General features: G+C 60.8%; 1 protein-coding gene across 1 annotated transcript; it reads left to right on the top strand.

The window, feature by feature from the left end:
• Nucleotides 1-4,961: 4,961 nt before the first annotated feature.
• MMP21 (matrix metallopeptidase 21) lies at nucleotides 4,962-12,229 on the top strand. Its single transcript, XM_036335632.1, has 7 exons — nucleotides 4,962-5,165; nucleotides 6,142-6,715; nucleotides 7,838-7,977; nucleotides 8,188-8,329; nucleotides 9,101-9,358; nucleotides 10,602-10,774; nucleotides 11,673-12,229. Exons 1-7 carry the CDS (start codon nucleotides 5,004-5,006, stop codon nucleotides 11,973-11,975), a joined length of 1,752 nt encoding a protein of 583 aa, XP_036191525.1. The 5' UTR covers nucleotides 4,962-5,003; the 3' UTR covers nucleotides 11,976-12,229.
• The last annotated feature ends 26 nt before the right edge of the window (nucleotides 12,230-12,255 follow it).

Raw genomic sequence — 12,255 nt, 5'->3', positions numbered from 1 at the left:
ACCACTCTTGTTTTGAGGTTTTCTGTTATAATCAAATCCCAGCCACAGGATGGAACCTGGCTGGTGGTGAGTGACTCAGGCCCACGCGGTCAGGGGCGGGCTGCTTTCTACCACGAGAGATGCATGTTCTGTAGGTTTGGGGTCTCGGGCGGAGGGTGGGAAAGAAAGTGAAGCCCTCCATCCTGGTGGTCAACAACTCACCTTGGTGAGCAGCCCAGTGACCGCGCATCTCTGAGGTTTCCATACAGAACAGAGCAGCCCCGGTGACCCAGCCACACCTCAGCTCCCTCACCGCTCTGACCCCCCGCCTGGGGGAGGAGGGGCAGAAACAGCCGCAGAGCCAGCCTCCCAGGGGCCCCCTGCCCTGAGCTCCAGTCAGGAGAGGTGAGCGCCTGCTCCCGGTGTCTCCACTGCAGCCAGAACAGCTGCTGCCCCAGAGCAGTCCGCGCTGGGAGCTGCCTGACGAGCCGCGAGCAGCCCGCTCTGGTCAGTGAGCAAACGCTCTCGCTGGGGTGCTGCTCGGTCTGTTCCAAGGTTTACCTGGTGGAAAGGGTTACCGGCTGGCTAAGGTGGCTTCGGGTCGCTGCCCGACACCCGGTGTGGCCGGGCCTGTGCTGGGTGCCTGGGGACCGGGGACAGCACAGCTCCTGCCGCGGGGCCAACCACCTGGAAAGAAGAGTCAGGAGGCAGCTGAGCTCGGCATGGACGTCTGTACTTCACAGGACAGCCCGTGGGGGACGCGGGGCCACCTCTCAGGACAGGCTCCGCAGCAGCGCGCTCCGGGCTCCGTCCGTCCTGGGGGAGGCAGCCTCTCGGCTTCCGCACCCAGCCGCCTGCCCCTGCGGTGGATGCCGCTGACCGTCAGAGTTTCCTTCAGGGATAAAAAGCACCAGTTAGGCTCGTCCTGCCTGTTTCTCACCGCCGACTCCCAGCTCGGGCAGGGGCGGCCGCCGGAGCTGCCTCTGGGGGACCCGAGCATGCGGCTGCCCCACGGCCTCAGGGCGGCCAGGGTGAGTCCCTGGAGGGGCAGCCCCCGAGGCTCCGGACAGCAGACAGCGCTGACCGCCCGCCCGCCCGCCCGCCCGCCCGCCGGGAACCTCACTGTGAGCTCAGCCCAGCCCCGGGGGGCGCGGCCAGGATTCCTTGCTCACCTGCCTCTGCCTTTAAGATATGTTTTTATTGACTTCGGAGAGGGAGAGGGAGAGGGAGGGGAAGTTGACGCTCACCACTGAGCAGCCCGGCCTTTGCCTTTTGAAGCTTTCCCGCTGTCCCCGACTCACAGGGCGCGGCCCCAGGTCTCCCGTGCCAGGGGTGTTCTCACGCTTACCCACGTCACTCACCTCAAGGCGCTGGCCAGCTTGCAGTAGAGACAGAGGAAGCAGCACATGAGGAAAAACGAGGCGATCAATAAGCCGCCACCGATGGCAATCATGACCTCCACGTCCACCTTGTCGATCATGCCCTCAAAGTCGAACATGTTTCTGGGTAGAGACATGCAGGGCAGTGACTGTGGGCCCCCTCACCTGCCCCCCCTCCCCCAGCCAGGCAGAGATGTGCAGGGCAGTGACTGTGGGCCCCCTCACCTGCCCCCCCTCCCCCAGCCAGGCACAGCCCCAGGATGCTTCATGGAGGAAGCATGAACCCCACCCACAGGTCTATGCCTGTGAAACACAGACGGTCTCCCAGGGAGGCCCAGGGCCTCAGCCACACGGGGATAAAGGGTTTATTCGCGGATGAAAAGGGACTGAAATGCAGTCAGAAGGAAGGAAATCAGGACAGATGGTGGGAAGGGCTTTCTCTCCCTCTCGCAGGCAGTAACGTGCAGGTAGTGGCAAGTAACAAACAGGCCGCATGTGAGCAAATAGCTTCACTCCCAAATCCTGAAATGTGCTCCCTTTCAGAGTCAGAGGTGACCCCTCACTTAAGCATCTTCCGTGGGAATAAGCAAGGGAATGTCTCTTTCCACAGTGCTATGTTGTGTACTGCTGAGAATGTGGAAACCTACTTTGTAAATAATACAGATGATAGGGAAAAAGATTTCAGTCCCCCCACTGGCACCTCGTCATGCCACCTCAGCGTTTAAGGCAGGGGTGGGCAAACTTTCTGACTCGAGGGCCCAATGGGTTCTTAAACTGGACTCAGAAGAAGGAGCTGCGGCCGTGTTTCCCGACGTTGCCATGTTAACGCTGCTGCTGGTGAAGGAGCGGAGGGGAGAGCAAGAGAACCCTTCGCTCTTTCGGCTCCGCGGGCGGATAGAACAGCCGAACGGCCCACGGCTGGTTTAAGGAGATTCTAGAAGCTTCCAGCCAAACCCTCCCCAGGCTCAGGGACGGCAAGTGTCCTGCACAGACCAGGAGCCAGTTTCTCCAGGAGCCCTTTCCCTCACTGTGTAGGGCACACAGCTTCCTCTGCCACTTTTCCTCCTAAATCCGACTGATTTCCTCAAAATCCAATTTACCTGGAACACGCACTCTGGGTAACCAAACACTCTGAGCCCGGAAGCCAGTCCACGCAGAGGCTGGGCAGTGCTGGGCGAAAGGCACCCCCAGAGACAAGCAGACCACCCAACTGGTAGGCACACGTCCCTGCGTCCAGCCGTCCGGACCCGCATGAGGCCAACTGCACGGGACAGTGAGAAAGAGGACACGTTAACTAGAGAACAGGGCCCTCAGTAGAGCCGCCTCCCACCTGATCCCGGGCAGGGATCTGACGGCCGGCACCGGCCCAGCTGTCGCAAGTGCTTCGACCTGACTCTCAGGAGGGGTCCTCGGCCAGAGCACTCGACTCCACGGGCCACACCTGACTCAGTCAGACCCCTCAGGACACAGGCTGTGTGACATCAGCTCAGGAGCCGCTCTCCGGCCCAGGGTTCTCAGTTCCGTTCCGCGGCCAGAGTTCCAGCCCCCAGCAGACAGAACATCTAGGTAACGTTTTGAATAATTGTGTCCTAAGACTTGCACCTTTTCGGGTGTCTGTTTCCCCGGAGAAAACATTTAGGGTTTGTCTTCTAATTGAAACATGGTTTGAGATTTCAATTTAATAAAAAGGAAAGAAAACCCAGTGACGTGGGAAATGAGCGACGCCCTCACACCCAGATGTGCTGTTTTAGCCACTACACAGTGACAGTGTGTGGCCATCCATTTCTCCCTCACACTGATGCTTCTCTCTCCCCTTCCTCTCTCTCTCTGAAATCGATAAAAATTAAAAATAAAAACAGCCCAGCAGGTGTGGCTCAGTGCTTGAGTGTCAACCTATCAACCAGGAGGACATGGTTCGATTCCAGGTCAGGGCACATGCCTGGGTGGCATGTTTGATCCCCAGTAGGGAGCGTGCTGGAAGCAGCCAATCCATGATCCTCTCATCACTGATGGTTTCTCTCTCTCCCTCTCTGAAAATCAATTAAATACACACACACACACACACACACACTAGAGGCCCAGTGCACAAAAATTCGTGCACTGGGTGGGGGGGGGCGGGGTCCCTCAGCCCAGCCTATGCTCTCTCGCAGTCCGGGAGCCCTTGGGGGATGTCCACCTGCCAGCTAAGGCCCAGTCTTTGGGGGATCAACCCATGCTGGCAGTCAGACATCCCTCTGGCAGCCTGGGGGCCCTCGGGGATGTCCAACTGATGGGCCTAAGCCGCAGTCAGACAGCCTTAGCGCTGCCACGGAGGTGGGAGAGGCTCCCACCACTGCCACTGGGCTCACAGACATCAGCCTGGCTTGTGGCTGAGTGGAGCTGCCTCTGTGGGAGTGCACTGACCACCAGAGGACAGCTCCTGCATTGAGCATCTGCCTCCTGGTGGTCAGTGCACATCATAGTGACCAGTTGTTCCTGGTCATTCCAAGTTAGGGTCAATTTACATATTACCCTTATATTATATAGGATATCCATCTTCAGGTGAGGATTAGAAAAAAATCCCTGAACCCCGAGAACAGACCCCATGTTGCCATTACCTGGGATGATAAACACCGATCTTCATGAACATGGGAAGATGCATGTGCTGTTCCATTGAGCTTAAATAAAGTAGAGAATACGTGACATGTAAAACTACACACAGGTACTTCTCTATGTATGTACACATTGCATCCATCCGCAAGGATGTTCACGAAGATGTTGCCATCTGAGTCACGGGCATCCCCTTTATTCTCGGTACTTCCAAAAGCTACACCTTCCTATACTGACTAGGTATTCCTTTTATAGAGAGAAACAAAAGCAATAAGAAAAAATTGATAAACAACTAAAATTTCCCCTCCCCAAAAAGGACCCAGACTCTGGGGGTGTGAAGTGCAGCACAGGGAATGTGTATGGTGCCAGGTGGGGAATCACTTTGTAAATTATATGTCTGACCACTATGCTGTACACCGGAAACTAATATAATATTGAATGTCAACTGAATTGGCAAATAAAAAATAAAATAAAAGGTAAAAAATTAAAAAGCAATTTCCACTCTAAAAGAAACAGACCCTAACTATGAGCAAATGCATGGTCCTGGGGGCTCCCTGCAGGCGCAGTTCTGAGGCGGGTTGCCGGTTTTGCGCCTCCACCCCCAGGCCCCATGGACACTGTCACCGCCCCCCAGCTCCCAACAGCTCACTCGCAGCCCACTAGCCCCCAAGCACGTCGCCAGGAAAACGCATCACAGGCGGCTGCGAGTTCGCCATGTAATTACCCGAGGACTCGGCACACAGAGCAGGCGGAGGGGTGGTCGGGTCTTCACGGGGCGGCGAGCGCCGGACCGCCTGGCAGCACGCTTCGCGCCTGGGTGAGAGGGCAGGGCGCCCGGGTGAGAGGGCAGGGCGCCTGGGTGAGAGGACAGGGCGCCCGGGCGGGAGGGGAGGGCGCCTGGGCGGGAGGGCAGGGCGCCTGGGCGGGAGGGCAGGGCGCCTGGGCGGGAGGGGAGGGCGCGGCGGCTCCGCGCGGCCGCTTATAAGGGCTTCCCGGCCTCTCCTCGGCGGGGAGACGGGGACGGAGCGGAGGCGGACGGCGGGCTCCAGCCGGGCCATGCTCGCGGCCTCCATCTTCCGTCCGACCCTGCTGCTCTGCTGGCTCGCTGCCCCGCGGGCCGCCCGGCCAGAGGCGCTTTTCCACAGCCGGGACCGCTCGGACCTGGCGCCGTCCCCGCTTCGCCGCGCCACGCCCATCGCCGACCTCCTCGCCGCGCAGGTAGGGAAGCCGAGACCAGGACCACGCGCCCGCACCCACAGCCCAGGCGCACCTGCACGCACACGCCCGCACCCACAGCCCAGGCGCACCTGCCGCACACGCCCGCACCCACAGCCCAGGCGCACCTGCACGCACACGCCCGCACCCACAGCCCAGGCGCACCTGCACGCACGCGCCCGCACCCACAGCCCAGGCGCACCTGCACGCACGCGCCCGCACCCACAGCCCAGGCGCACCTGCACGCACGCGCCCGCACCCACAGCCCAGGCGCACCTGCACGCACGCGCCCGCACCCACAGCCCAGCACCCGCCCGCACCCACAGCCCAGGCGCACCTGCACGCACACGCCCGCACCCACAGCCCAGGCGCACCTGCACGCTCACGCACCCACAGCCCAGGCGCACCTGCACGCACACGCCCGCACCCACAGGCGCACCTGCACGCACGCGCCCGCACCCACAGCCCAGGCGCACCTGCACGCACGCGCCCGCACCCACAGGCGCACCTGCACGCACGCGCACGCACCCACAGGCGCACCTGCACGCACGCGCACGCACCCACAGGCGCACCTGCACGCACGCGCCCGCACCCACAGGCGCACCTGCACGCACGCGCACGCACCCACAGGCGCACCTGCACGCACGCGCACGCACCCACAGCCCAGGCGCACCTGCACGCACGCGCCCGCACCCACAGGCGCACTTGCAGGCACACAGCTGTGCACGTACGCACATGCACACGCCCACAGGTGTGCACAGAGTCACTGGTGCACACACGCACACGTGTGCACACGCCTTTCAGGTGCTGGACCTCGAGCGCTGCCCAGCACAGGTAAACACACAACCACACAACGCAGGAAATATGGAAACCGCTAAGCAAATACGCGCCGGGCTGTGCAGATAGAACCACAGAGAACATAGTGTGCAACACGCGCTGTTGGCCGGGCGCCCCGACGATCTGGGTTTCTCTCCCGCAGCGGTTCCTGTCCAAATACGGCTGGGCCGAGGGCCCCCCGGGGGCGGGGTTCGCGGCCCCAGTGCCCCGGGGTCCCCGCCGCGATGGGCCGCCCGAGGGTCCTCGGGGTGCCGCCTTGGCCGAGGCTCTGCGCAGGTTCCAGAAGGTCAACGCGCTGCCGGCGAGCGGGCGGCTGGACGCGGCCACCCTGGCGGCCATGAACCGGCCCCGCTGCGGCGTCCCGGACACGCGGCCCCCATTGCAGGCCGTGAGCACCGCACCCCGGACCCCGCCGCCCCCGCCCGGCCCCCGCCCCAAGGCCCGCCCCAAGCGCTTCCTGCACACGCTGCTCCGGGCGCCTGCTGGCCGGCAGCCCGAGGACGCGGCGCAGGCTGGGGGCGCCCAGGCCTTCGCCAAGAGGACCCTGAGCTGGAGGCTGGTGGGGGAGGGCTACAGCCGCCAGCTTTCCGCGGAGGAGCAGCGGCACGTCTTCCGCCTGGCCTTCCGCATGTGGAGCGAGGTGACCCCCCTCACCTTCCGGGAGGACCTCGCCGGCCCGGGGGCCATGGTTGACATAAAGCTGGGATTTGGACGAGGTGAGAGGGGCGAAGACGGTGCTTCCTACCTGTCCTCCCTGCTGGCAGGCGGGCCGCTCTGCCTCTCCCATAGGCCGAGGCGGGGACCTCAGCATAATGGGGACTTCGGGTCAAACGGACCGACTGGGGGAACCCCACCCTGGCCTCCTGCTCGCCTCAGTCACCCAGAGCAGTGGCACCAACCCGCTGCCTGGCTGTTCTGAGATGGCACCTGGGGGCGCATTGTCAGCCTCTGTGGATGTTGCTTTATTACAACTCGCTGGGAAGGGCACGCATGTCACCCTGCAGAGCCCAGAGGGTCTCATGGGGACCCGTCAGAGGAGGCCAGCCAGGGGGCGTGGCTCAAGGTGCTCACGTGGGCTCGGTGGGCTCCTCAGGGCACAAGGCAGATGGCCGGTCCTCCCCAGGCCCACCCCCTCCTGCTGCGTGGGTTTGGACACAGTCACTTCTCAGCAGCCCCCTCTGGGAACTAGGGGTCCCAAAGGCGGCCCCACGGTCTCCCTGGAGTCACGTCCTCGTGTGAGAAGTGCCCAGAGCACCGCTGGTTTGAAAGCGATGTGAATGGAAGGATGTGGCCATGGGCAGCGCCAGCTTTACTTCCTGACCACACAGCGGTCAGGGGCCAGCGCAGACCTGCCTCCTTCTCCTCCGTGGCCAGCAGCGGTCCACGGCCACCCGCCCCCAGCTCCGCTCGTTCCCACAGCACTCAGTGCGCAGCTGTTTCTGTCTTTAGACTTTGTGGATTTTTATTGATTTCAGAGAGGAAGGGAGAGAGAAACATCAGTGAGAGAGAACCACTGATTGGCTGCCTCCTGCACAGCCCCCATTGGGGACTGAGCCTGCAACTGGGCATGTGCCTGACCCGGAATTGAACCGTGACCTTCTGGTTCATAGATGAGACAGTCAATGGGGCGGGGCCGTGGGGCTGGGCTGTGTCTTTAGACTTTATAACAGTTTATAAAGAACTGTGGCTCATGCAGCCTCAAGTGGAGGAATTAGTCCAGGCTGGACGGCCAGCCCCTGGGGCCCGGGGACCCTACAGGTCTGTGCTCCCAGGTCCCGCCAGGTGGGGAGTCTGTGCAACGGCCAGTCCTGGTTCACCTGCCCCCCTCCCCTGGCCAGGCCGGCACCTGGGCTGTCCTCGCGTGTTCGATGGAGTCGGGCAGGAGTTTGCACACGCCTGGCGCCTGGGCGATATTCACTTTGACGATGACGAGCACTTCACCCCGCCCACCAGCAACAGGGGCATCAGCCTCCTCAAGGTGAGTGGTCGCAGCTGATCGTAGTGACGGGCAAAGGGCAGTGTGGGCGGGAGGGAGTCCGGGCGGCCAGGCTCTCCTCCTGAGGAAGTTCCCTCCTCCTGCCCAAGCCTCTCCCGGCACAGCCTGCCCCCCCCCCCCCCCCCCCCCGCAGAGGGCGGGTCCCAGACGCCCAGGGCCGGCGCTGCACCCATGGCTCGTGTTCCCTTCCAGGTGGCCGTCCATGAGATTGGCCACGTCCTCGGCTTGCCTCACAGCTACAGGGCAGGATCCATAATGCAGCCAAATTATCTTCCCCGCGGGCCTGCGTTCGAGTTGGACTGGTCAGACCGGAAAGCCATCCAGAGGCTGTATGGTAAGACTTCTGGGAGGGCACCCTCCGAGCTGACAGAGGACCCCGCCCCCCCTCAGTCTGACGCCCGAGCAGCTGCCTGCCGGCTCTGGGGCGGCAGTGATGGGCGGCCCTGCCCAGACCAGGCGCGTGGAGAGCTAAGCGCATGCTCTTGGGTTTGTTGCCCCGCGTCCTCTCTTTCCCGCGGTTCAGTATGTTCCCTGGAGGCAGGAGGGGCACGCCGTGGTTTTCTAGACCCGTGGTCACCGGGCCAGGCGTCCCAGGAGAGGGACGGGAGCTGGGAGCGGGGAAGAAGCTGTCTGTAACCTCAAGGCGAAGAGCAGCGTGGCCTTGCGGGAGGAGCTCTAACGTCTGATTGTTCAGGCCCAAGTGCGGGTGGTTAACCGCCTGCTGGAAGGGATTCATGATTTGGTGCTGAGGCGGCAGGGAAGGGAAGCTGCCCTCTGCTTCTCCGTGTGCGGCAGGGACCGTCCCCATTTCTGTGCAACTCACGCCGCCTGTTCTCGGCACGCAGCGCGCTTGTTGAATACCTCGTGCCAGGACACATTTATCTCCCTCCATGGAGACCCCACTCAGAGCGTGTCCACAGCAGGCCACCGCGGCCTCTCCTGCTCCCCCACTCAGCCGGGGAGGGGGGCTGCTTCCCCTCCTGGGGGGCCTGCTCTCAGGTGACTCCATGGGAGGCTCGGCTTAGCCACGCTCTGCACGAGTCACCCGTGACAGCAGGAACCCTTGGTGTTGGCGCCGGTGGCAAGTGGCCGGGCTTTTTCTTAGGTTCCTGCGCAGGCTCATTTGACACCGCCTTCGACTGGATTCGCCAGGAGCGGAACCCCCACGGGGACGCCACGGCGCGGTTCAGCACCTATCTCTTCCGCAACAGCTGGTACTGGCTGTACGAGAACCGGAACAACCGGACCCGGTACGGGGACCCCCTCCCCATCCTCACCGGCTGGCGCGGGGTCCCAGCACAGAACATAGACGCCTTCGTCCACATCTGGACTTGGAGGAGAGACGAGCGCTATTTTTTTAAAGGTAGAGGTCCCGATGGCCGGCTCTGTTTCTCTGGAACGAGTGCTTTCGCGCCCTGGAGAGTGTTTTGCGCCCTGACTGGGGAGCTGCCCCTGACGCTCTTGAACTTAACTTCTGTCAGTTCCGTCGGGCTGTAAGCTCTGAGCACAGGGATTGTGCTGTGTCCTCATCTCTTAAGCAGGCACTGAATGGATGCATCGAATGAATGAGTGAGTGGACTGGGCGGGGCTCTGACGAGGTTGCCAAAGAACTGTAAGACAGCACCCTCCCTGCAGTTTTCATCTGATTCTGGAGAGAAACCCCCCCCTCGTACCCCTCCCCAATGACAAGTGTGTGAAGGGGTAGAGCGAGCAGTGGGGACAACTGCTGTGACCCCAAATCAGGTGCGGAAGCCGCGCCAGGAGTCAGGACTTGGCCCAGACTGGAAGAAGGGGTAGGAGCAGTGCCCAGGAGAGGACCCTGAGTGGGGGGCCATGGGGGGCTTGGAGGCTGGGAGTGAACGAGCGGACGAGGCAGCTGTGCCCTGGAGGTGGCCAGGCGCTCACACGATGGGTGAGGCTGGAAGGACAGGGTCAGCCCCGGCAGAGCCTCGAATGCGAGGCCCAGGCAGCGAGGAATGGAGGCAGCTCTGGGTGGGAGGGTCAGTGTCCTGGGGGAGGCAGGACCTGAGGTGGGGGCCTGGCGGTCTCGGGGAGCACCCAGAGCAGTGGTGTGTGTAGGCGCTGCCTTTCTTTCCCCTGCAGCCGGAGTCCCAGCACAGAGCCATGTTGTTTTAAATGGGAGCCGGGAGTTAGCCCCGAGGCAACAGCCAGACTGACAGAACTTTGCACTGCCGTAAGAAATCCATGAAGACATTTAGTCCTGATGTTCCTTCACGTCATACAAAGCATTCTTTCAGTTCAGTGACATGGTTTCCGGCAGACTTCTGTAGTTTGGATGTTTCAGAGTAGGTGTGGTTTAAGTCCTACTGTAATCGATATTGGCAACACCAGGACCCCTGGGGTCAAGTCTAGAAGTAACTCAGGGAAAGCGTTCATGAGGGGGAGGCCTCACTCAGATGCGGGAGTCCAGGCTCCTCCCACAGTCCCCGCAGGACTCCTCGGTCGGCTGGGGCCGTACAGGGCTCCTCGGTCGGCTGGGCCCGTAGAGGGCTCCTCGGTCGGCTGGGCCTGTACGGAAAGCGGCTGCTCTGTCCTTTCGGACTTAGCGGTAATAAGCCACGGCAACACTTTTGCTTGGCTCCCAGGAAATCGGTACTGGAGATACGACAGCGACAGGGATCAGGCCTACACGGAAGATGAGCAAGGACACGGCTACCCCCGGCTGATCTCAGAAGGGTTTCCTGGCATCCCGAGTCCCCTGGACACCGCCTTCTATGACCGAAGGAAGCAGCTGATTTACTTCTTCAAAGGGTCCTGGGTGAGTGGAGGCTGTGCAGCCTGGTGTTGCTTTTATTTTTATTTTTTTTTAATACTTTTATTAATTTCAGAGAGTGAAGAAGAGGGAGAGATAGAAACATCAATGATGAGAGAATCACTGATTGGCTGCCTCCTGCATGCTCCCCACTGGGGATTGAGCCCGCAGCCTGGGCATGTGCCCTTGACCGGAATCGAACCTGGGACCCATTAGTCCGCAGGTCGATGCTCTATCCACTGAGCCAAACCAGCCAGGGCCTGGTGTTGCTTTTACCATCCCTGACTGAAATGTCAGGCGACCACATTCTTGCTTAACGGCTGTGCAGCCACTGCCCTGGCCGGGTGACGTGGTTGGTTCGAGCATCGTCCCGAGCCCCGGGAGGTCCATCCCAATCAGGGTACTTTCCAGGAGGCAGCTGATCAATGTTTCTCTTTTACATCAATGTCTGTCTGTCTCTCTCTGCCTTCCTCTCTCTAATGATCAATAAATATATCCTCAGGTAAGAATTAATAAATTTAAAAAAGGTTGTTGTTAGTGCATGCCTAAATGGCAACGACAGATCACCCCATCATGTGGAAAATTAAGAACCTTTTATTTTTTTTTAAAGCTATCTTTATTGATTTCAGAGAGGGAGAGGGAGAGAAACATCAATGATGAGAATCACCGACTGGCTGCCTCCTGCGTGCCCCACACTGGGGATGGAGCCTGCAACCAGGGCACGTGCCCTGACGGGGAATCGAACGTGACCTCCTGGTTCCTGGGTCGGCACTCAACCTGAGCCACACGGGCCGGGCCAATGTTAAGAACTTGGAGCCCAGGGAATGTGGTGCCGTGACAGACAGGCCTGCTTCGCTGCTGAGCCAGTGACCTCAGAAAGGCCGCCGTGCTCTCTGCCCTGCAGGTGTTTGCGTTCGATGTCAACAGAAACCAAGTCCTCGGCTCCTCCCCGAAGAAGATGACTGAGGTCTTCCCAGCGATCGAGCCGCGGAACCACCCGCTCCGGAGCCTGGATGCCGCCTACTACTCCTACGCGCACAGGGCCGTCTTCCTGTTCAAAGGCAGCACCTACTGGAGGGTGGCCAGCGCCGAGGACAGGCAGCGGCGCCCGGGGCTGCCTCCCAACGGCCTGTTCCCGCGGCAGCCCATCTCCGAGAAGTGGTTCGATGTGTGTGATGTCCACACCTCCACCCTGACCATGTCCTGAGGAAGCAGCCTGTGGACAGAGCCAAAGGGTTTCTCTTCTCAGAGAAAGTCGACTTCTCTTAGAAAACCCACCAGATTTTCAGTAACTGAAGCAAACAGGGCCCGAGTTAAAACCAAAGCGGAAAGTATGATTGAACTTTTAAAATACTTGATTTTTTTTTTAAATATATTTTATTGATTTTTTACAGAGAGGAAGGGAGAGAGATAGTTAGAAACATCGATGAGAGAGGAACATCGATCAGCTGCCTCCTGCACATCTCCTACTGGGGATGTGCCCGCAA

Source organism: Myotis myotis, unplaced genomic scaffold (assembly GCF_014108235.1).
Source record: "Myotis myotis isolate mMyoMyo1 unplaced genomic scaffold, mMyoMyo1.p scaffold_m19_p_15, whole genome shotgun sequence".
NCBI classification, from domain to species: Eukaryota; Metazoa; Chordata; class Mammalia; order Chiroptera; family Vespertilionidae; genus Myotis; species Myotis myotis.
This window is presented reverse-complemented; position numbering and strand designations above follow the sequence as displayed.